General features: G+C 38.4%; 1 protein-coding gene across 5 annotated transcripts in view; it reads right to left on the bottom strand.

The window, feature by feature from the left end:
- The window catches only part of LOC128609979 (ADAMTS-like protein 1), a 112,099-nt gene that overhangs the window by 23,342 nt on the left and 62,461 nt on the right, over positions 1-26,296 (bottom strand). For 4 of the 5 annotated variants that reach the window (XM_053628953.1, XM_053628955.1, XM_053628956.1 and 1 more), the window contains exons 3-9: positions 12,229-12,356; positions 7,974-8,019; positions 7,609-7,845; positions 7,012-7,138; positions 5,776-5,850; positions 3,719-3,876; positions 1,234-1,345 (exon numbers count right to left, since the gene is read on the bottom strand). In XM_053628953.1, the coding sequence (XP_053484928.1) occupies positions 1,234-1,345; positions 3,719-3,876; positions 5,776-5,850; positions 7,012-7,138; positions 7,609-7,845; positions 7,974-8,019; positions 12,229-12,356 (883 nt within the window). Of the gene's footprint in view, positions 1-1,233; positions 1,346-3,718; positions 3,877-5,775; positions 5,851-7,011; positions 7,139-7,608; positions 7,846-7,973; positions 8,020-12,228; positions 12,357-18,064; positions 19,824-26,296 lie in introns of those variants that run through there. The other variant, XM_053628954.1, reaches the window with a different exon arrangement.

The raw sequence follows: 26,296 nt of genomic DNA, 5'->3' as shown, positions 1-26,296 counted from the left end.
GTTACTAAAAAGAAACAGCTGGAGGTTAATTGGCAACAGGTCAGTAACATGATTGGCTATAAAAAGAGTATCTTAGAGAGGTAGAGTCTTTCAGAAGTAAAGATGGGCAGAGGTTCACCATTCTGTGAAAAACTGCGTCTACAATTCGTGGAACAATTTCAGAATAATGTTCCTCAGCGTAAAATTGCGAAGACTATGAATATTTCATCATCTACAGTACATAATACCATCAAAAGATTCAGAGAATCTGGAGAAATCTCTGTGCGCAAAGGACAAGGGTGAAAATCAATATTGCATGCCCGTGATCTTTGGGCCCTCAGGCAGCACTGCATTAAAAACAGGCATGATTCTGTAATGGAAATCACTGCATGGGCTCAGAAACACCTCCAGAACTCATTGTCTGTGAACACAGTTCGCCGTGCCATCCACAAATGGCACTACTATGTAAAGCTCTACATTGCAAAGAAGAAGCCATATGTGAACATGATCCAGAAATGCCGCCGTCTTTACTGGGCCAAAGCTCATTTAAAATGGACTGAGGCAAAGTGGAAAACTGTTCTGCAGTCGGACGAATCAAAATGTGAAATTCTTTTTGGATACCATGGATGCCACATCTAAACTAAAGAAGACTAAAGAGGAGAGGGACCATCCGGCTTTTTATCAGGGCTCAGTTCAAAAGCCTGCATCTCTGATGGTATGGGGTGCATTAGTGCCTATGGAATGGGCAGCTTGCACATCTGGAAAGGCATCAATACTGAAAGGTATGTTCCGGTTTTAGAGCAACATATGCGTCCATCCAGATTCCATCCCATCTTTACTTCTGAGAGACTCTGCCTCTCTAAGATACTCTTTTTATGCCCAAACATGTTACTGACCTGTTGCCAATTAACCTAATTAGTTGCAAAATGTTCCTCCAGCTGTTTCTTTTTAGTAACACTTACTTTTCCAGCCTTTTGTTGCCCCCTCCCCAAAATTCAAAATTACCTTATTTTTTTTCCTTAAAATGGTACATTTACTCAGTTTAAACATTTTATATGTTTTCTATGTTCTATTGTGAACAACATATGGGTTTACGAGATATGCAAATCACTGCATTATCTGTCACTTATAGAGGCTTGAGAGCAAAACTGTTTGTGGCAATTGCAGTCTTAAAGCTATCATAGCAAAACAACACAACATCATGTCAACTGGCAGGAAATTAAAAAAAAAAATGAATTTAAAGATTTTTTTTACCGCCACCACAAGTTACAGAACAGGGGAAGAAGTCGGTCTCTCTCCAGCGATGGTTGATCGGTTGGTAGAAGATGAACTGCACCACACTGTCTATACCGCTGGCATAATAGACCTGTTTAAAGGAAGGTACGGTTTGAAAAAAGAAAGATTTAAGCATGTGTTGGAATAATATGTAACATTTCAACCCTCTTCGAGAGTATTATCGGTAAACCTCTAAAGGCATGATCATGTAGAAGTACAATCATGACATCAGTTCTTTGGAAACAACAGATTCTTCATTGATTATAACACTTTAAACTGTTATTTAACATTCTATATTTTCGGAATGCAATTACCGACAAATGTCTTCGATTTGTGGTAAAAAAAGTAGAAAGGGTATGCCGGCTTTCCATAATGTGCAGTTATAGAATCCAATTAGTTGTGAAGCGCTGAATAGCAATTCTTTAACAGTGTAAAGGGCTAATGATTGCATTAATTTTGCTGGGAGAGAAGGCTCACCGCTTTATCATAAGTATGAATGTTCTGGCAGAATCTGTGGGAGTGAGCAGCTTGATTCTTAAAGAGTTGTTTGTTTCATGTAACTTGACTTTCTAAAAAAAGAAGTCACTGAGGACGTAGAAGGGGAACAAAAAGCTATGCTATAGTTATATAGTCACATGCTGCCTATTATGAGGAGCAGTATACAGCATTGTGTTAATAATGCTGTATGTAGCAATGTCAATTACACAAGCTAAATACAGACTAGCATCATTACAGCATATACTTTATGGGTATGTTAAAAATCTCCTTTTGAAGCATTACAAAGTGAGTATTATCTTAAGGCTGGTTGTCATCAATCAAAAGAGTGAGCTAATCACACATTCGCTGAGGGGGATTATGGACGTGCTGGTGCTGTGACTAATTCTCATGAAGACTGGGATTCGGCACATAGCCAGCAGGACCCCTGGTCTATACACACTCATGCATTTGAAGTAGACTCTCCCTTTACGAACATTTCTAATGGTTGTGGTTACAATGCCACGAGTCTCTGATAAAGACACCTGGCATTAATTTAACTTTAGTTCACAGAGCTTAGTTCATACATCAAGTTGCCAGTGAATCATGTACTAAACAGGTTCCGGCTAACACTGTCACACTCTCAGAGGATCTCATAAGGTTTGTCTTCACCTCCTTGACACTTAGAAAAGCACAATAGTGCAAAGACTCAAATATCCAGAGAGTTCTGTTCTCTCTTTTCTTGTTCAAGACCAATCCTTGCCTAAATAAACTTCCAAGACCTATCACATTCTTTAGTGGTGACAAAAGTGTTTCATCGAATGGTAAGATATCACTCCCCATACATCCTTTCTGAATCAGGCCTGGAGCTGGGTAAAACACCCACCATCTCTAAAACTTCATTCACTAATAAAGCCATCTATTGAAAACATACGCTGGCCAAACCTCCCACTCAAATGCTTAAGCTTCCTCTCAGGCTCCTTTTCAGTCCCAGATGAGATGTGTCACAACCCGTTTGAGAATTTTTGGACCTTAATCATTCATTGGTTAAGAAGAATGAAATTCAACCCATCAAAGAGATTTCAAAGTCATTTTCAATATGAGTTTGAGCTGGTTGGTGCCAAAACCGGTACACTAGAGACTGGTGTACAGAGTTGCATCTTATGTAAATTATATTTACATGGGGAATACATTTTCAAATATTTACAAAGTTTACATTAAATCATTTCCAGGAAAATGTTGTTGAAAACAATGCATGAATATTGGAGTATGGTCAAGAGGAACTGAACAATTCACACTTTTATTTACTGTGGAACCACTGTCTGGCTTGTTTTAATGACTTTTTATTCCACTTTTCTCAGCTTTCCCCAAAAAATGTGATATGACCTGGCCATCTTCCTAGTATCAAATTAGAAAATTAGGCATTTACAGCTTCTCAGATTTCTGTCTCCGACATTCCTATTTATTGTGTTATTTTGGATGAATTTTAGGAGGAAGAGAGTTGTTTTTACTGGCATTTTCCAACTGTTGGCTGCTTCATTTCAAATTGGCTATTCTGTTAAGTGTATGACAGCCAGCACATTAATCTAGGGAGCTACTTAACAAACTGGGTAAAAGCAGAGGCGTAATAATTGGTGGGTGGCTGTCGGCCAGGAATCTAATTCATTTCCAGAGGGAGTTAGGGGTGAGTTTACCAGAACTCCAAGGTGATAAGGGAAACTCATAATTATCCATGGTACTGTATCCCTCCTCCCTCCTGAGATCTAGCATGAGCCTCATTCAGGCTCAGAGCATACGGTATTTGTTAAATTATTAATTTTCCGAGACTGATCATTCAACAACTGATTCCAGGAATGTGGAAATTCATATTAAACCTGAATTAGAGTGACTAGATGCCCTTCAGTTAAATTATTCTCTTACACTTCAAACAGTAGGTTCTTTGAAATACAGAAGATGCATTACTAATTTTAAAATCTGATTATTGTCTTACTTTGACGGTAAAGTCAGCCTCTAGTGGTCCAACGATTCTAAGGATCTCCTTGTCAGTGAGCTTCTGGAAGTCAATGATTGTGTTCTGTAAGATGTATTGCTTGGTTCCATCCAGAGAAAGCTCCCCCTTGATCCCCTGCAATGTCTTACTCTCCAGATCTAGAAAACAAAACAATAATCTACTGATGACTATTATGTGTCAAATGTTTGGCTAATGCCTAAACAAGCAATTTAAACACATGCCAACATGCAGAGTGTGCTCATAAATATGTATTTGAGGAAGGATCATGCAAAAAGTGGGAAGTTCTCACCACAAGAAACGGGAAGTGCAGCTGGTAATGTATTCCTTTTTACCTTGTATACATTAATTCCATGCATGTTGTTTGGAATTCTTTATACAGTGTTGCCTGGTGTGTGGTTTTCCCCTAAATTTTTTTAAAACTGCCAGCACGGGTTATTGATTCTCATAAACATTTTTATTTTATAACAAAATTTATAAAACTACGAGACCATTTTATGACCTTAGTGAAAGAACTATTCAGGGAAACTAGATGCTTTAACTAGGTGCTTTACTAGCCTAATGCTTTTGACACACAAATCTGGCAACCCTGATCATACATCACAGACACATACATCAATTTCCTCAAGTCTAACAAACAAATTCAACACATTAAGCAGGACTTTTTGACACTGCCAAATTTCCAAATGTTATAGAAGTCTCAGGCGACCACAAGAAATAATGATGAATGCAGTTTAATTGCACACTTTTATACGACACTTATTCTGTACGCAGTCGTCTTTTCATTAAAACCAATTAGTAATCAAATTACATATCAGCAGAATTAATGCCGTATATACTGCTTACTTGTTCTGACATGGAACTCAATTTAATAATTTTATTTCACATTATGGATACTGAACATGCATTTCCTCTTTAGTCCTGAACAGTTGCCTAGAAAACTTCTAAAGCTTTTAAACTTCAATCTGTGTATCATACAAAGTCCATTTAGCAGATGCTTCCAAGTGTGATGAACTACCACCTTCAATGTTAATTTCAGATGTATTGCAAGGGCATTTCACGCCACATCAAGTTGCGTACACCTCTGGACTCCCACCACCTTTTGTTATTTGGCACACAGGTTCAAATAAATTCTTGTACTTGTAGTGATTTTTGTACTGTATTCAGCTGTGCTTGGCTCTGTTGATAGGGTGTGGGCTTTCCAGGCTATGACAGATCTCTTGAATTGTGTATTGCCTTGCTCCCTTCATAACATGACCTGAAGTCAACCTTCGATTTATGGGGTCTTGTCTTAATCCAGTGTGGACATTTACAAAATACCAAGTGGGAACAAAAAACCCTCCAAGAGTGTAAGTCATTGCCAACAGCCAGCTGGTTACTATTTGGTTGCCCGCAATAAGAAACTTGCCAAAAATGTGTTCATGAGAAAAGCAGCTACGCTGCATCATCAGAAAGAAGCTCTTCGCTGGCTGTGATGAGAATAAGGAAAGGATGGAAGACATTTGTTTGAGATTTTATGCCATATTATGCAGATGGTTGACAACATCTTGACATCATTGATACAATCCTTGAACATCTTTGAATGTGAGTGAAATGTAATGTAAAATAATCTCCCTCTCACTAATTTGGTGTCACCTTTCAGAAGTGAATTATTTGGACAATTGGTGAACGACATAGCAAATCTATCATTAATGGTTATTAGAGTAAAATCCTGCTATTTGAAAAATCTCTTTGTTGCACCACCCAGAAATTATCAATGAACCTTATAACAATCTGGCAGCATTAAATGAAGGCATCAGCCTTTAAACAACCAACAGTGTAATGAAATTAGTTTTCCTGGGAGACATCAGTGACATCTGATCATTCAGTGATCTGTTTAAGAGGATTTCTGTATTCACAGCAAACATGTCCACCATGGAATACCCTCTTACTTACATTGCATTTAGACATATGCAATCTAGTCATTTGTAAATAAACAGGATAAACCCACTTTATCTTCTCAGTTCTGAATGAAAGCCCCTGGACCTACCAAGACTTACACAAGTGATCCGGGCCTTTCAGAACCAGGCGCACATGACGACTTCCATAAGGAATAACAATCACAGTGTCCTCAGCTGGGGGAAAGAGAAAAAAAAGGAGGGAATGATTAACGGGAATGCAAAGCTTTTCATTGCAGTCAGATGTGATCATTAAAGTGATCTAAGCTGTGCAGGAACACTTGAGTAAAACCAAGAACAATAGAAAACAAAACTAACACTATGTGCGATGACTGGAATATGGTTTTACTTGAGTGTTATGCCACTTGCTGTTTAATAGGGTCAGCTTGGCTTGGGTACATGTCCTATACACACTCTGTTGGATGTTTTTTTTATAGTTATAATCAACTTTTTAAAAAATGCAAAAGATTGACTTTCCTTTTAACTACATTTAATTCACTGACTATTTCCTACTCACAATGATGCAGTGCAAACACTGACATCAAAACCTCAGCAAAATGAAACTGTGTATGAACCGCATCAAGTAGCAGAAAGTATGGACCTCAATTATGGCAGGGTTTTACCAGAACTCTGCTGAATTTAAAAGCTCTTTGATAAAGCAGTACAGAGTACATTTGCTTTGAGACAGCAGATGTGCAGCACAGGTGCACCGGCGTTTAAATTAATCACAGGTGGTGGTTACAGAGCTTGATATTCTTAAATAGCATGTACAATCAAGCTATTATTTAAACAGTTTGTCAAGGCTTTCAAAACATGTACCGGGAAACATCTACAATTTATACAATACTGTGCAAACATTAGGCATATGTGAAGACATTCTGCAAAAAAGGATGCTTTCAAAAATGAAGAAATGAGAGTGTTTGAATTATCTAAAGAAATACTATAAAGGATGCCATATTTTTGGGCAGGGGATTCCAGGAGGAAATGTAAATTTGCCTACACATAACTGATTAGCAAATGCTGGAGTTGCCAAATCTGGTTAAATTGAAGTGTATTGTTGACATTTCCTCTGCTAGGAGCTCTATGTGGTTTAAATATGCATTAATCACTGAACATCTTCCTATAGCATCAATAATTGAATCCAAAAACTAACAAACAAAAATCTGTTTCTTTTTTCAAAAAAATGTTAAAAACATTTTTAAGAAATAACATCATGATTTCTTAATGAAGGTAAAATAGAAATGAGCACAAAGCTCACTAGGTATCATCATTAAATCAGCAGGATCTGACCAGCTAATAGACTGACTGGGTATTAAAGAAAGAAAAAATTCTCCTTACTCTTCCCACTGGCATGTTGGGATTTGTAGTGTCCTCTCACAAGTCTGCAAGAAGATCCATCTCCATTGCAAACTCCACAATTGTCTTCTTTAGCATTGCTTCCTAACTCATGATCACAGCCAACAATCTGCCAAAATGAGAAAAGAAGACATCTCAAAGACTGGATTTCAATCACAGTTCTGTTGCGTTTTCTACTGTTTAGATCAATTACGTTTCAGATTCAGTATGTTTCCATTCAAGAAAGTGTGATCTAAATGGAAATAAGTGGTGTCTGTCCCTGCTTGGATGTTAAATATGTGAAATGCGAGTGTCCATAGCATTCTTCATGCTACATCATGCAGCTTGAAAAGAGAGGCAAGGTTAATTTGAATTGTGCCATTAGTAATTTAGACATGTAACATTGCAAATATGAATTCAAGTGTGACCAGAACTGTCTTTGAGTATCAAAATCAACATAAGACATCTCTGTGTTTGGAGTTGTATTGGCACACAGCACAGAAACAACATCGTGACACTGCTTAAATCAGTACATATAGGCTTAAGGCACTGCTAAAGAATCTCAAGATTATTAGAGTGGTTTTAAGATAGTGTGCAAACCTGACAGACTCCACTGATGCACATATCCAAAGATTCCGTGTAGCAGCGAGTTCCGTCTAACACCTTTGGTGCCAGCTCTACTACTAAGTCTGTGCCTTTAGCCTTGCATTTGAGGGCACATGGGTTTTCAGGGTCGTTGTCCACTGGCAGCCACTCGTGGAAGCGACCCTGGTAGCGCACATCAGCGTGGGCTGAACACTGCTGAGCACGGAAATCTCCAGAATCTGGTGGACAGTCCTGAGGCAGGAGTCATTAGCATGAGAGGAAGAAGACAAATTGTATATTTTTGAACACAAGATAACAATCAACTTTACATTTTGACTCCCACTGCTCGTAAACACACCTGTTAAAAAATGTTTACTCACCACGTTACTGCACGTGCGGTATTTGATATTCTGCCCCTCACAGGTCCTGTGAAGGCGGGAAGATAACCGAATTCAGATGGATATTTACTTAACAAAGCAACTATTGATCAAAGTCAGTCTACATTCTCTCCATCTCTTTCAGCTACACTACAGAGAGCATATCATATCATTAGTAGGATTCAACAAGTCAAATACGGTCTATTAGGAGAGATCCCCTTGACATTTTCCATCCAAATTTAGCTTAATGTACTTTCAAGCTGGAGTCCACCTCATGCTTTGAAGCTTAGGGGTGACAAGTGATGACTGAAGAGCACAGGATTATACCAATGGATATATTCAACTTCAGTAACATACGTGAAATTCCATTATTGCAACACCCTAGCAGATCTGGAGCTGTGATTAGAGGCTACATGTCAATATTATGATTCATGGACAAGGGATTAAGGCCCTTATACTATTACTTCTGAGAAGACCATGGATGAGACTATGGAGTCAAAAGCAAAATCCTTAAAGCTTGGCAAAAGCATTAGGCCTACGACATATCCAGACTGGCGCCTATACCAAGTCAAACAGTACGTCATGGGGCCCACACCAACTTTGATGCAAGATTTTTGAGGGACAGACAGTGAAGATATAGACTCTCATGTGAAAATAATACACAGGAGATTCATTCCATGTCTGTCTTGAGGAAGGAAAAGAGACTCTGTAGAGGCTGAGTGTGAGCACTATGGCTTTAAATGAGACAAGGGAAAGTGAACAATACATCATGTCGTCACGAAAATGAAGCTGAAGTTTTATTCCTGTGCTCTCTGGCAGACACAAAGCAGTTACCATAGCCCCACTTCTTCCGCTGTGTTCATTAAAACAGCACTTCTGATCAGGAGTGCATAAATTCTTTCCCTGACCAAAGGAAAACTGAATCTCCAATATTCTAAATATGTTGCAAAAGTAAGCACACACACAAAAACAAACCGTGCATTAAAGTGGCTGGCCAGATACAATGATTAATCGATATAGAAATTAAACGTGTATCATTACTGCAAATGATACTGTAGACATCCCTTGAACATTGTCATGAAATTCATGGCAAATTTGTAATGGATGGAATATGTTTGCTGAGTGAGCTAACAAAATCTCACAACTGTAACTTCTAACTAGTGGATCAATAGCCCTGCTGCTACAACAACAATGACAAAAGGTTTGCAGATGTCTGCAATTATAGTACATGCAGCCCAGCCCAACTCTAAATCTATGAATATAATTCATGTCTACACATACAAATGCCTTATTATTGTAATTAATGTAACATACAACACCTACTGTAATGTTTCCATATGCACAAGCCTTGTAAATACATCATTGCCATTCGTCTATACAGCAGGAAATGTCAATATATATTTAGTTGCTTTAGTTTAACACTGTACTTGAAGCAAATTCCAACATGGGATCACTCTTGTTATGTATAGAGAACACACACATGGTGGCGTGACATTACGCTCTATTGAGCTGGCCAATGGCTAATTGAAATCATATGGTCTTGAATTTTCTGATCACTCAACCACAATCCTAGCTGAAATCTCAGTGATTGGTACTACAGTAGTTACCCTACTTTAGTGTTAATTAAGGTTTCAGCACATACTATAAGTGTTCAATTATTTGCATTCGACTACTTGTTAATTGGTTTGTTTTGTTTGTCTTATGATTACAAACATAAATCAGTACTGGAGAGTCTGTGCTTAGTATAAAACACATTGTCTGCCCAAGACTGGACTTTGGAGGTTTGGCAAAGATTTGAGGGAAAACCAAAATGTACTCTTCCAACATGCAACCACAATGCAGGCCTATTATTTTTCTATATAACGCATAACTGATCTGTCAAGTTTTTTCAATTTCTCATTTCTCCATCATTTGCCCATCTTGTAGTGTTTTTGATATTTCCAAGCTCTATAATTCTATATTCTTTGCCACTTTCTAAAAAAAAAAAAGCCAATTAGGAGTAAAACACGCTATTTCTATGTCTTTGAATGATACCACTGAAAATAATTCTCCTGCAGGATTTGTTTTACCAGTCTTCCTGATTATAACTGGTATTTTATAATTAGAGGTGAAATTAAATCACATGAGTTGGCTGGAAAGGAAATTGTAGAGAAAGCTGTTTTGAAAAGGGTATACTAATTATAGTTTATGTGATCAGAGATTGTATGTGCATGTGTGCGTGGGTGAGCTGATAAGAATGCTGGAGCTGTGGTTTGATTGTGGTTATATGTATTGAGATAGTTGATAGAATTTGAGGCACATCCATGTGTGTACTGGCACAAAAGCCTGCTAATGTATGCGCATGTGTGAGTGTATGTGTTTGTGTATAACCTACATGCCTTCTTGTGGGGAACATGGGTGAGGTGTTGCAAGAGTATTTACAATTTTCTCTCAGTAGCACATAAAGACCTTGTGTGGCTCTTTTAACAAGGCTTTGATCTGCAACCAAAATGAGGATAACTGATCCTCATTCCCACACGATGACTGCCTGCTGTACCCAAATTCCAAACTCCTCACCCCCAGTAAGGCCTGTCAGTTCACACAAACACCCCCCTGCGTGCCAGTTCCCGACCGCAACTCCTCGTAAAGAGCCGAACCTCAAACAACTCTTAACACAAAATCACAGGGGTCAATTTTATTGCCATTTCAATATGAGGTTTGCTCAACAGAGCAGCTCTCACTCACACAGCAAGGCTTTAATGAAAAGTGTTCTGTATAATCAAACCACAAGGCGAAACACTGCTTCATTTTGGAGTGAGGAGGGAAAGGTTTGCTACGCCAAGCAGAGCCATTTTCAGTTTGTAAAGAAGCCATATAAAGATTAACAGACGCAGGCAATGTAAAGTCCAATAACATTATGATGATTCCTGTGTAGGTCATATAGTGAAACCAGAAAGAAATATAAGATTCAAAGTATGGGCCTGAAGTAATATAACATCCTATTTCACCTCAGCATGGTTGGCGGCCTCATAGGTGTGATGTATCCTACTTAAATAATCCTGTCACATTGGCAGGTATCAAGACAAAAAAGTAACACAGACTTGACCCCCTTGTCCAAGGGCTTATAAGTATTTCTTTTGCAGAGCTAAGCTTTATGCAGATCACAAAGCATGAAATCCATGAGCTCATTGCACAAATATTCCTCAGCCAATAAAAGTGACATCTCTATAGAAAGCAGTCTCACGTGCCATATCATTCTTTCTACAACTCACTTCGTGACTATGTGCACACCCCCCTTCCCCTTTCTTAATTGAATTTCTTGAATCACCACTATACAAGGTGGGTTGTGAGTTGCTGAATGCACTTTCTGCGCTGTTGATAATCACGTATGCTTGTTTCACTAGTTAAGTCATCTGCTGAAATACAGACAATGCCTGGAGCCCATATGCCTGAAAAATGCAAGAAATAGGGTATGTTTCCTGACCCACAGGGAGTGTTTAAAAGTCAAATAAAATGTATTTTGAGCACTTCTATTACAGCCCATGGGAGAAGTATTCACACACAGATTTACTTGCATCATTAGAAACATGTCCACGTCAATTTAGGCCATATTAAACCATGCAGTGAGAAGGAATCACTTCCATCCATGAAGGATATTAATGGGAACCATTTGAGCGCACTTATAATTGAAGGATTACACCTGACTCCTTTAAGTGCATTCTACAAATTATCCATGGATATTTTCAGTATGGTGCCATTTTCAAGGGACATCAGGGACTTGGTACAAGTCAAGCATTAATTCATTTCCCAAAGGGCGAGTCAAAAGGATTCTTTTCTATGCACTGAGCATAGTTACTTTGGATTGGATGACTATGCAAGAGTACCGTTGGACTACCAATAATACCTTACCTAACCCTAAGTGATCATATTTACAATATAAAACATTTTATTGAATATATATCACAAAATAATTAGAGAACAAATATAAGATCATTAAGTCTATCCTTAGACATTTTTGCGAGCACCTGAACTGTAAATTTTCTAATTTCAAACATTTCTAGAACAAATCAAATTTCAGAATATATTCAGGATAACATTTATGAAGTTTATCATATTTTTTTGATATGGGATATTTGTTATTTTGTACTTTTCATTGATGTAGTTACATTTGCTTTTCTGTAGCCCGTACATACTTAAAAAACTGACATAAATGCTGAGATGTAACAGGAAGATCTATAACAAAGAATGAGCTCGGCAAGAGTATAAGGAAGTGGCTTACTTGGAACTGAGGCAACGCCTGAGAGAATAGGAAGCTCCTCCACCACAGGTGCGTGAACATTCGCTCCATGTACCCCAGGCATCCCACAGAGTGTCTCTGTCCTCTTCTGACCTTGCTGTCCGTGAGTTCTACAGATTGTGGCAATAGGAGTGGGAGAAGGACAGAGAAAGTGAGAAAGAATTAATACATTGTTCATTCTGTACTGTATAATGAACGTGTATAATTTCAGTCCCCATACAATATATTGTATGATGCACTACTTCATTCAGCGTCTACACACATTCTTGCCCTAATTCTTTCAAAGCAGCATGTAGCCACAATATTAACTCCTCTTCTCCAGTGAAGCTTAGCAAATTTCTACATTCAACCTGTCAGCACCTTTAACTCACTCCTTGACTGGCAATAAAAACTCAAAGTGAGGAGAGATGAAATACTGAGATGACCTAACTGGTCCACAATAGAGTCCTTTACAATACAGGTCATTGCTGTCAGAGCCAAGCCGTCACTGCAAGGGGCATGGGCATATGAGGCACCAATGTGAGGTCAAGTGCTTAAACTAGCTCCAATTATACTGCTTTAAATTAGTGGATTACTCTTAGTTAGTCCACTCAGCAAGACATTCTTCATTCATTACTATTAGCTCACTGTTTCTTTGAGCACTTTTAACATGCATTTAATTAAACTAGGATGCTGTAGGAGGACAGTAAAGGATGTTCAGTAAGACAAAGTCGTGGCATGTCTATATAGGTAGGTGAGGGGCAGACCCTAAACATATCAGCATTTCAACAAATGTTAATATTTATAAAGTTCTCATTCACAACTCTAATTAGTGCCCAAAGATATATATTTTTTAAACTGTTGTTATTTGGCAGATATAATCCTGTGAGCCTTTGACTTCATCATCCTTCTAGATGCATAGTTGTGGGGCAGTGTGTTCAGCAACCTATTTAACTCCTTAGAATTTTTATCGCATGGGAAATACACAACTGCTAACAGGGCCATTGGGGCAGGAGTCATGCTGCCCCATGCTTGCATTTTGTTTGGCTTTATGTTTATGCATGGGGAGGGGCAGTGAACAGGACAGCCAATGATATTACCTCCTCTGTATTTGTTTCGCAAACTGTTACCAACTGTTACAATGGCAATGGGAACCACACCTACTTGAACATAAGTTCAAACACTGCTCTCTCTTTAGCTTTTAAGTACACAGTTTTTAGTCCTTTCCTTAATTAGAACAGAGGTAATTAGCAATTTTAATCTACATGGTTATCTAGCTATCTATGTAACTAGCTATGGTGTTAATGTGGGTAATTAAGGAGTGCAATTATCAGCAACCTGAAACCATCATAAAGAATTTACACCCAACTGCTTATAAAACTATAATGTCTGATTTCAATAAAGGTATGATAAAAAAAATTGCAAGCAAAATTAACTAAAAATTTTTCTCGTTGAAAATTGCGGTACATGGTTAGTTTGTTCAAGATAATTAAACTGCTTATTATGACGTTACTCTAACAGAATCAACAACAAAATAGTATACAGTATCACTATACTGTATAGTCATATCACTATATCGCTATATAGCACTATATCACATCACTATATAGCGTATAGCATGAGTCCAGTGTGCTAGCCTCTCATCTTAATTTTGTTTGAGGCTATGTTGTTATTTAATGTTAGCCTGGCCCTTCAAAATCCATGGTCATAAGCCACTGCTATAAAAGATGCCTGTGAAATACATAATACATTTTACTATCACTGGTGATAATAGCTATTTCAAGAAAACTAAGGCATATTAGCACCACAGCCCATGAGCATGAAGGATGGATTCTGGAATCCTCTGCATCTTCAATATATACATATATTGTGTGTGCCAGCACCCTTTGGTCACAGGACGTTCGGGGGTGAACAGAGGAGGTGAACTGGCCATCTGACGAGACAAGTGGACAACCAGATAATCGATGAGCATATCCTTCTGACTCATATGTGGAAATTTCCTAAGTTTACCTATGCCTTAACCAATCAGAATCATTCAACCTGACGTGATGATGTAGCTTAGTGATTGTGTGAAAATATAATCGTTGCTGTAATGAGTGTGTACGCAGAGCGGCCTACAAACTCCTTGCTGAGTGTTGAAGCTGATTTCTGCTGATGAAACTGCAAACTATTCTTCAGTAAAATTTTCTCTTGACTCCTGGTCTTCATTGATCATATCTGGTCTCATCTGGGTCTTTAACTGTAAATTCCCCTACAAGCATTTGACAGAAAAAGTGCTAACATGACCAGAGGAGAGAATGCAAGCCAGTGAAAATAGGCAGGTGTCTATCTGAGAGTGAATGGAAGACGATAACGTCTAGTAGGAAATAGACAAAACTCTCAAGTATCCTTCAGCTTATTTCTGTCAGGTGTCAAAGTCATCCCCTTCAGTGTGAAACACTACACTTTTCTTAACAAGCTCAAGCCTATTTTTCCCCCCTCATGATAATTGTGGACACAGTAGAATTTCGCACAGAGGATATATGAGATAGGACTCTGGTTCCAAGATCAATATTATGAGAACTTGAATTCAGCACTTGCAAGGACAATGTGCATCTCAGGCATGCCGTGACAGCCAGTGGAGCAGCGGCTTCATAACTGGTTCAAAGCCAAAGATCACAGATCAAAAACTAATGCTATTTTCACATGGGACTCATCACCCATAGAATATTTCACCTCGTTTGATCAGTTATGAAACAACTGAAACAAATAAGAGTAAAGTTGTCATGCGTTCAAGTGGGACTCATCCATGTTTATTAATAAGATAAAAACAATCAAATAGACAGAAAGATGCATGTCGAGACATGTGTGTTGTGTTTAGAGAACTGTTAGTCCCTATGGTGACAGTAGATGGCCAGGCTAAATCTAGATCCAGAGGGAACAAATAAATGTCTCAACCTGTGATTGATCTGAGGCTGTGCTACTCATATGTGTGCTCTGGAGTATGGAAATGTCCCCAGTGAACCCATTGTTACTCACGAGTTCTCACAAGACTAATGGACATTTCAGCATTAGCCAACATCACAAATGGGGGCCATTTAAGTGCAAAAAGAGCAAAGGGAATGCATTTAAGGAAGCTCCCTTTGCAATATTAACCCATGAAGGCAGCCTAAGGAGATGGTGTCCAAAGGATGAAGAGGTCCTGTGAAAAACACCTGCTCTGAAATACCCACTGAGCTGCTAAATGTATTCTTTAGCCAAGTAGTGAAATAATAGAGCATTTCTTTCCCCAGACTGAAACTGCTAAGCAAAAGCCTGGCAGGGTCTCTGGAAAAAATACATCAAAGTATTGGCTCCATCCCAGAAATATGGCAACCTGTTTAGTTAAGGATAAAGAATGACCCTCACGAAGAAAGAAGATACAAGGTAATGACATTGCTAGTTTGTTTCCTTTGGGCCAGTAGCAAAAACACTGCATTATTCTTATGCAGTTCCAGATTATTCAAGAGGGAATTCCACAAACAAATCAACCCTTACGATACTAAACACAATACAGGAGGTTAGCAAAATCCAAACACAGCTGATGGAGCACAGAGAACGTCATATTAGAAAAGGACTGTATGAAATGACTTTTGAATAAATAAACAAATGACATTTGAATAAATAAACCTCTAGATTGATTTTCCTGTCCCGGATGGCCAGTTTCTTTTGAAAGCAATCAATAGATTTTCACTGAATTAATGAAAGGCTACTCATTTGTCAGAGATAACTAAAAGCAGCTAAGGGCTAAACTGATATAGTTTTGATATAAAATTGCTGTATTTTTTTTTTATATAAGTCACAAACTGCTTCGTCTAATCGTTCACCGTATTAACAGTGCCTTACATCTGTAGTGATAATGATAATTAACCATTGGCAAACTTTGAGAGTTAATAAAGCCTGATTTCATAGCCAAGTCTGTTTTCATATCAGAATCCCTCGATAGAATAGGAATATATATTCTTCGATCGTAATACTCACCTGCCAATCAGACTGCTTTATTTGTATGCAGTGAGTGTAATCATTTAGATGTTATCACAAGTCTTTCTAGCTGACCTTGATTTATGGAATCATGAATACTGCAGCATGTGGCATGTTGGTACAGAAGGCAGCGTTGCTGTCTCACAGCTTCAGGGTCCTGTGTTCGATCCTGGGTTCGGGTTACCACCTGTAAGGAGTTTCACATGTTCTCCTGTGTCTGTGTGGCTTTCCTCTAAGTTCTCTGGTTTCCTCCCACAAAAATATGCCAGTACTTTGACACTTTTGGCTGCTTTAAATTGTCTCTAATGTCCCCTGGATAGACTCCGAATCCTGTGCTACCTTAAGCAGGACAAAACAGTTACTGAAGATGAATGAATAAATGAATGAATAAAAAAATACTACAATGGAAGATAGAGGACAACTATTTATTAGCAGATTTGCAGTCAATGTCTTTTATGGACAATGTTTTGACTCACAAAAAGGTCACAGTATATACAAACTGTTTTACCTTTTTTTTTTTTTTACACTTTTGTGTGTGTGTGTGTGTGTGTGTGTGTGTGTGTGTGTATGTGTGTGTGTATGTGAGAGAAAGGTTTTTATATAAAATTTCTCACATATATTTAGTTGCACATAAATAACATATTTATAACAACAAAAAAAAGGTCAGATAGAACCTTAGAATTTCACAGTTGCAACAAAGCATTGAAGGTTTCTTAGTGTTTGATCACACTGGTTTTAACTATCCTTATTTAACAATGAGAACCAGCTTGTATTTTTCATCCTCCGACTAACAATCATGCTGAATTGTTGTTGTTTTGTTTATTACTAGCTGGTCATAAGGTTGTTAAAAGCCAGTCTTCTTTTTATTTTAAGGGCTTGGTAACATATCACGTCCACACTGTGATTTGTTTGATTTACAGTTAGGCAATTTTCTTAGCAGCATGGACCACACCTTAAATCTAAAATGCCAGACCTGTCACTGTAATAAAGTCCCTGGATCATTTCTACTGATTAGACATATTTCACCTTGCTTCCTCATCAGTCTGTTTTCACTAGAGCCCTCGCTGATTATTCCAGTTGGGAACTATTCACCATGCTCAGTCCTATGAATGTAAGCTTATTATATTGTGATGCATTTTTACTGCTAACTTGAAGAGTCTTAGTAGCATAATTTTAGATTAATTATGTAAAGTTGAAATGTGTGGCATTCCAAAACCATGAGTGAATACTGGAGACTTGCCTGGAGAGAACTGGCCATTAGCAGAGCTATGAATGTGATGTAGTAGATTTACTTGTGTAAAGGGCAGCCTTTGACAGCCTGAAGCCTCTAACACAAAGCTCACTTTCACTTTGACTCTGGGTTACTTCAATATACACGGTATGAGCAGTCTAATTGGGAGGTCATATGATCACCTCACATCTGTTTAAACCCTTGTGTACGTCCAAGTGCCATATACTGTATTTGTGTATTTCACGGTCTCCTTTTTTAAAACTGTCTTGCAAAAACTTCCAACCTATAAAGACATCAGTTGTGCCAAGAGAACAGCATCAACATACTTGCCTTTCCTTACATCTTCATGGAAAAACACCTCCATCATATAAGACTTCTTAAAAATGGACCTTCATACAAAGGCAACCTTGCAGAAGACATTACATTCATCTAATTTTTTTTTAAAAAAAATCAAAACTCCTAGTTTTGTCATCATGTAAAAACTAAACTGAGAGTCAAACTCAAAAAATACAAAAAACAGTAAATGACAAGAGCACAAACTAAGGTAATAAATACCTGAAAATCACTCTTATGAAGCGAGTAAACAGAAATAAAATTAAGGAACTGTACCAGAAGCACAAGAGAAGCCAGCAACACAGCAGCAGCAGTGGGTTGGTCCATGCCTACAGGGACGCGGAGAGAATAGCACACGTGTGTCTGCAAGTGTGTTTAAGTGCGTGCAGAGCGTTTAGAGGTCTGCTCTCAGTGGCTGAGTCGGTGTGACTGCAAGTCTCTGTTCCAGCACTCTCTCTCTCTCTCTCTCTCTGCTTCTTTGCTTATTTCTCTGCCTCTTTTTCAGAGTCAGAGGGGTGCTTCGAGCCCCAAGAGCCTCCAGGTCCAACCTGCCAACCAATCAGAGAAAGCCTTAGTCGAGTATGCTAAACCAAACACAAGACTCGGGTCAGCTGTAGTTCCACTCACTCACACACTTTCTTCCTTTCTCCCTTCATTTCTTGCTTTCTCCTTATTCTGATGCTTTAATTGTTTGTTTCTCCTCTTGGTTTCTCAGGTTCAGCCACTCTTTTTCATCTGAGCCTTTGATCATCTATCTACCTTTCTCTCTCCCTCTGGCTTTTGTCTTCTCACTCCAGCTAATCTTAGTTCTGGCCTGCCCTCCAATATCCACAACCCACGTACAATGGTCACCTTGGAAAAACTATTGAATGACTAAATCACAAAAAATTCCCATTTCCAGATCCATGACCGCAGGCATTCTCTTGCTTTTTCTTTGTATTATTACCCAAACCCTCACTCTGCAGTTCATCTTAAGTGATCTGTGCAAATGAGATAAAACAGTGCCATCAAAAGATTTAGACCTAAATCATAGCAATTATGTTGTTTTTTCTACTTTGAAGAAAAACAATCTGTGGACTTCAATGAATCTCTCCTGCCTAGCAAAGTACATTCAGTGAAGGAAGAGAGATAGTCATTCCCATATGTGCCTCCGGAGGAAAGTACTAAGGCCTGTAAAATGTGATTTATGGAAAAGAAGTCGTACTAAAAATATGATGGATTAAAAAGGAAGTCTGATGATAATCCCTGACTCTTCTATACAACATAGCAGTTACTGCATATTTACTGACAGGTTTACTATATACTGACTACACTGCTACATTATTTTCTAAGAATATATTAAAATACACTTTCTCTCATTAAGAAAATTGATTGCTGAAAATTCTGGATAGAATGATTTCAGTATCACTGATGTGGGGAAGATATTCTGTCATTACACTGACCTTGTGTTAACAGATAGTGTAGCCTATGATTCAGGTCCTTCACTTTAAACCATTACCATTATTGTCTAATAAAGTGATGTCATGTCTGAAACAGTGAAGATACTGCAGATTTATGTGATGACTCCTCTCCATCCTCCTTGTCCATAATTTTATCACAGTGGTATATGACTGCCTGGGATTAGAAAACTTTGAATTAAAAATGGTGTGCAATTGAAAACAGTGTAGATGCTGGGTCAATCTGCAGCTAGAGTGGGTGGAGAAATTTGTCATGCTATCTAAACCACCAGAAAGGTCTACTAAGCTTATTAACTTTAATTCAAGTAAGATGACATCATGCACAGGGGAAGTTTGAGGTCATCAATGTATTTAAAGCAGCACATGAATCACCCAAGTATAACCCAGTGATAAAAATCTAAACTTTTCTTATTTTTGTGTCTGTTTTCATAGAGCAAAATCGTAAAGATGTGCCATGTTGATTACTCCACTTTTCATGCAGATTTTCTGCTGACTGAAATATGCATCTCAATTGAAATAGATTCAGCAGAATTCATTTAAAAAAGGTTATCAAATGAAGGGAGGAAGAAATAACAGCTCATTCCAAAACAAATATTTAGTTTATTCATAGTGGAGCATGGGATAACAAACTCTTTCATCCCAAACATACGCCCACTCCATTTGCTATCCAAGGGGGCTACTGTGTACCTATACGTTCGCCAAAATAAATGAATGGTGATTGAATGATATTAAACACATCATGAGGAAATTAACTTTGTGATTGGCATGTCCTGCAGACAGATCCTCATTTAAAGAATTGGCAAGAAAAATTTAGGTTCAGTGGCTTTCCCATAACTGTTGAATTTCAGCTAAATGTAATCTTAATATGATCTGTCTATTGTGATCAATGTCTAGCTAGTTGCCTACTATTAAATATCTAACTACCTGCCTGATAGTTTAAATGTAAAGACTGTTGTTTAGATAAATTTACATGCTCAAAAATAAAAACAAAACACTTAAATAAGGATAATTGATGACAGGCCTTATTTCTGGTTGTGTTGGTTCTAGCCAATTGTCAGATTATTGCGAGAATAAGCTTATGAATGAAAATAAGCCCCATATGACAAAAGTGAGGTGCCTCAAAGGTATTTACAGAGCATACCCATCTTTCCCTGCACAAATGTCAAATGCCAATCAAAAGGGCTAAGCAACTACTCCAATGCTTCAGAGAGGTGATTTACATAAGAAGCAAATCTGCTGTACAAAATCAAAAGCTGAAAATAAAATAAACAATTCCATAAAACAGGAAAAAGACTGGGAATGAGAAGAGAAAGAAACAATGAGATAATGATGATGATGATGTAATGAGGTCTACCACAAGCCCAAACACCAAGGGACAACTGCCAACCGGGTCCTCAGGCCTTTTTTCCAACATTTTTCACCAATTCCACCGGGAAAATGGGCAAGACATGGAGCAGGCCTGTTCGAGATCAATAAAAATCAGGTTGTTTCGGCCAGACTTTGGTCTGTGGGTGGCTGACCACAGACCAAAGTCTGGTGTCAGAGATGGTCACTGATATTTTCTAGCATTATTAATGTGGAAACATGACTACAATGGGCCTGTTTATTGTCACCTACTGTCACATCTGATTCCACCGCTGAGCCAGAAGCCACTGCTCCTAGTCCAGATTTAATCCAGTACAGACTTTGTGACTCTCACACTCACCTGAACACTAGTTTTCTGTTAATCTATTTAAACAGCTCATTCACAGTTGTTCTTTGTGAAGTTTTGCAATGTTATAAATTTGCAATACTAAGCATTACCTCCTGATTAGTTTCCTGGTTTGACCCATTTCTGATTTCTGTGTCTGATCTGTGTCTGATTTTCTGTGTCTGATTTTGCCTTTGCACTTACATCCTTCTGCCTCAGATTCGTAACACCTAGACAACACCGTTGTCTACTACTGCATGCTTTGCACAGATATGATTTTGTATTACCATCATTGCACGCTCTGATTTCTTATTCATGTATATCAGAAGTCTACTAGATTTTTGCAGTTGAAGAAATAAATCTTCATGCTCCTTGCATTTTCATTTGGTCTAGTTACTGTACATACTAGTTACATACTATCTTGCCATGTTAATGGCATAATTATGTCATACAAATCTTGAATGCAGGAGAAAGAAATTGGATTTCAGGGTCTAGAGATGTGACATTAAGCTCTGCATCCAAGATCCCAGTCCCGTGAGAATTGTACGACTATTTGAGTGGGATAAATGGTACCCTCCCCTTCACTCTCCCAATAAACAGTGCATATGCTCAAGGCATGATTTACACTAAAGTCATGATTTAAATGCTTTCTGGGTCTAGATATAAAATGTTTTTCCCAAGAAAGGAATTTTACAGCCCGCAGTTGAAAATCAACCACAAGCACTAAAAACCAAGGATTAAAATAAAAACTTAATTCTCTGACACCATATCCCATTCATTTTATCTTTGTGGCTTGGGGAGGAGGAAAAATGACAGAACATGGAACATTAATCGTGTAACACATACACTGAGCCTATTTAGAAAGATATGGTACATATTTCATGCCATAAATAATGTTTACGGCTGTATCAAAGAATTTAGATGGAGTTACAGGGATGTTTCACAAAAGCAAGGCCATATTTTAGACTTAACTTGATTCTGACATCTGACGTTTTCTACTAACTGCTCTTGTCTTCTTTTTTTCAGGACTGTTGATTATAACATACAGACACTATTATCATTACTAGACTACAAATCAATGCAATCATAATTTTCAGTAATTATTTACATCATCATTTGTCATCCACATCATGAATAAAAACGGCATCACCATGACTCTACCAACTCCATCTCGGTCCACAGCCTGCTGTTGGTAAATCACATCAGAAGACACGGCAAACCATTTTCACTAAGTGGGAGGTTGCTGGTATTCCAGAGATGATAGATTTATTCAGCCATAAAAAGCTCAGTGGAGGACTCATTCTGAGTCTGAGTTTTGTGGCCAAACTTTTCCACATAAATAACATTCACATGGGAATTAGAAATGCCAGTCGGACTGATTGGGGAGCCTGTTACTCGATTACTGACCTTTCTATAATGGACCACTGCGCATGAAGATATTAAGCTTAACAAAAGCATAAAAATGCCCCCCCCCCTTTTCCTTATGGCTAAAATAAAAAAAGACCTCTCAAGCTGATGAGACCGTAGTTTCCTGTAAAAGAAAAAGAAAAAAAAAATGCCACAAAGTGGAGTGGAGGCAACAGCAGGTGCTGGCTGGCTGGGTGAACAGTATACTTGGTTTTCTGCAGATCAGAAAATATAAACTTGTACCTGCTTTCCCACAGTTACATAAACAAATAAGAAAAGAATCAGTTAAGCTATACACAGCTGAATGAAGTAAGAAAAGTAGATGTGAAACCGACTCTACAAGCTGAAATCGGTGAAATTTTGGATTGATCACCAAATGTCCCCACAATAATAGTTGACAAATCTGACAGTTTTGCCCCATAGGGATATTTGGCTGGTCCCCACAAGGACAACTGTACCCCCCCCCCCCCCCCCAAAACCCAAAAAAACCCAAAACCTGCAAGTTTTATTTATTTTTTTTAAAAGCACCAAATAATTTCTGTTTGGCTACTGAGGTTAAGGTTAGGGTTAGTGGAAGGGCCTCACAAGGACAGTGAGATAAACATGTATATGCGTGTGTGTATTAATGACTTCCCCCTAAATAGCAATGAACTAGGAGTCACAGCTGCAGTGTTTCAGAATTCAGTCTAGCTTTTACAAGGTCATGGAGGTGAAGTGTCATGACTAGGATCAAGAACCAAAAACATTCTGCAGTCATTCATTGTGATTCAGCCATATTTCTTTTCTTTCCTGTTCCTATTTCCTAGAGAACACATAAAATTTTTACAATGGTTAGAACAATGCATAAAAACCCAATAAACAACCAAATAAAGCTTGCTTACTGAGGAGCGACTCAAAATTGTAGTCTCTCTCTTTTTTTTTTTTTGATAAATCATGTTTATGTTCTTAAAATTGTGAAATATGGTCTGAAGTACAGAGAAGCAAATACAAGCTATAGCCAAGAGGTGCTAAACTGCTGTCAGATGTAGTCAATCACCCTTCATTGTTATTTTTCACTCTATATTCATGTTGGTGTCTAATTTCTAACTGATTTTAAGTCATGTTTCTTGTTCACATCAAAGGAGATTATTTAGTAAATATGGATGACACCAAGAAAATAACTGAACTGCAAATGAATGTGGATGTTTTATATATATACAGTTTCAATCCATCGTGCATCGAAAAGTTCCAGTTTTCTTTCACCACTCCACAAAACAGAATCTCAAAATTTCTGTGGCTTATTTATATGGTTTTGAGCCGACTTTTCTTGTGCTTTTGGGTCAGTAGTGGTGTACTTCTTGGAGTTCTGGCATGGAAAACTAAAGGCGTTTATTATATGCCTTACTGTCCTCACTGAAACCTCAGTGCCTGTTGCCACCAAGTCTTGCTGCAGGTCTTTTGCAGTCACTCAAGGGTTTTTCCCCAACCTGCCTTCTCAGAAATCTGGTTGCAGCCATTGATACCTTCCTTTTTGTATGTTTGTGCTGTTGTGAGGGATTCTCTTCAGGGGGTTGAATAATTCTGAAAATGGAGAAATCTTTACAAATTGCATTTTCAGTTGAATTTGGTGAAATGACTTGAAGCATTCAATGTGTTGAACCTATTTAAATTGCTTTTGTTTGATTTGTTCATTTCAAACAGCTGAAAGTCTGTCAATTTTGACAATAAACCTGATTTGCAATGGGGGTTGAATATAATTTTGATTGCACACACACATATATATATATAAAAATTAGCAGTGAAATCAGAGAATATCAGATATCAGTCAGCTACTCCTGCAGCTAAGCTGAAACACTGACGAACTCACTTTCTTTTTGGATAACTTCACAGTCTCCTCTGTGTAGTCATTTCATTACTTCCTAAAGATCTGTCTTCACCATTGAGTGATGATGCTATGGTAGTTGAGACTCTCTTGCAGGTGTACATGCTGTTCCTAAAAGTGTGTTTTAGGAATCATCTTTTTTTTTAAAAAGTGCATGTGTTTACGGTGTTAAACGTTCCCCTGACAAACTCTGTATTCAGTTGATGGGTCTGGCACGTGACTCTGCTAAAGCTATATAAGAGCTTCTTTTCAAATGCGTTATGAATGCAAATGTCTCGGGAAACTTCAGCACTTGTTAGACCATGAATCCTGCAGCACTGCAAATCAAATCAGTTCAAGGTCATGTCTGAAGCTATTCTTCAATATTATTTCATATATACAGTATCTCACAAAAGTGAGTACACCTCTCACATTTTTGTAAATATTTGATTATATCTTTTAATGTGACAACACTGAGGAAATTACACTTTGCTACAGTGTAAAGTACTGAGTGTACAGCTTGTGTAAAAGTGTAAATTTGCTGTCCCCTCAAAATAACTCAACACACAGCAATTAATGTCTAAACCGCTGGCAACAAAAGTGAGTAGACCCCTAAGTGAAAATGTCCAAATTGGGCCCAATTGGCCATTTTCCCTCCCCGGTGTCATGTGACTTGTTAGTGTTACAAGGTCTCAGGTGTGAATGGGGAGCAGGTGTGTTAAATTTGGTGTCATTGCTCTCACACTCCCTCATACTGGTCACTGGAAGTTCAACATGGCAAAGAACTCTCTGAGGATCTGAAAAAAAGAATTGTTGCTCTACATAAAGATGGCCTAGGCTATAAGAACATTGTCAAGACCCTGACACTGAACTGCAGCACGGTGGCCAAGACCATACAGCGGTTTAACAGGACAGGTTCCACTCAGAACAGGCCTCGCCATGGTCGACCAAAGAAGTTGAGTGCACGTGCTCAGCGTCATATCCAGAGGTTGTCTTTGGGAAATAGACGTATGAGTGCTGCCAGCATTGCTGTAGAGGTTGAAGGGGTGGGGGGTCAGCCTGTCAGTGCTCAGACCATACGCCGCACACTGCATCAAATTGGTCTGCATGCCTGTCATCCCAGAAGGAAGCCTCTTCTAAAGATGATGCACAAGAAAGCCCGCAAACAGTTTGCTGAAGACAAGCAGACTAAGGACATGGATTACTGGAACCATGTCCTGTGGTGTGATGAGACCAAAATAAACTTATTTGGTTCAGATGGTGTCAAGCGTGTGTGGCGGGAACCAGGTGAGGAGTACAAAGACAAGTGTGTCTTGCCTACAGTCAAGCATGGTGGTGGGAGTGTCATGGTCTGGGGCTGCATGAGTGCTGCCGGCACTGGGGAGCTACAATTCATTGAGGGAACCATGAATGCCAACATGTACTGTGACATACTGAAGCAGAGCATGATCCCAGCATGTATTGCAGCATGATAACGACCCCAAACACACCTCCAAGACGACCACTGCTTTGCTAAAGAAGCTGAGGGTGAAGGTGATGGACTGGCCAAGCATGTCTCCAGACCTAAACCCTATTGCGGATCTGTGGGGCATACTCAAACAGAAGGTGGAGGAGCACAAGGTCTCTAACATCCACCAGCTCTGTGATGTTGTCATGGAGGAGTGGAAGAGGACTCCAGTGGCAACCTGTGAAGCTCTGGTGAACTCCATGCCCAAGAGGGTTAAGGTAGTGCTGGAAAATAATGGTGGCCACACACAATATTGACACTTAGGGCATTTTCACTTAGGGGTGTACTCACTTTTGTTGTCAGCAGTTTAGACATTAATGGCTGTGTGTTGAGTTATTTTGAGGGGACAGCAAATTTACACTGTTACACAAGCTGTACACTCACTACTTTACATTGTAGCAAAGTGTCATTTCTTCAATGTTGTCACACGAAAAGATATAATCAAATATTTACAAAAATGTGAGGGGTGTACTCACTTTTGTGAGATACTGTATATATATATATATATATAAATATATATATATATATATATATATATATATATATATATATATATATATATATATATATAACCACATTTTATCAGAGGAACATATTTTCCACTAAG

The sequence above is a fragment of the Ictalurus furcatus genome, chromosome 7 (genome assembly GCF_023375685.1).
Source record: "Ictalurus furcatus strain D&B chromosome 7, Billie_1.0, whole genome shotgun sequence".
NCBI lineage: Eukaryota > Metazoa > Chordata > Actinopteri > Siluriformes > Ictaluridae > Ictalurus > Ictalurus furcatus.
The sequence above is the reverse complement of the archived record's forward strand: the minus strand, read 5'-3'. Positions and strand labels throughout refer to the sequence as shown.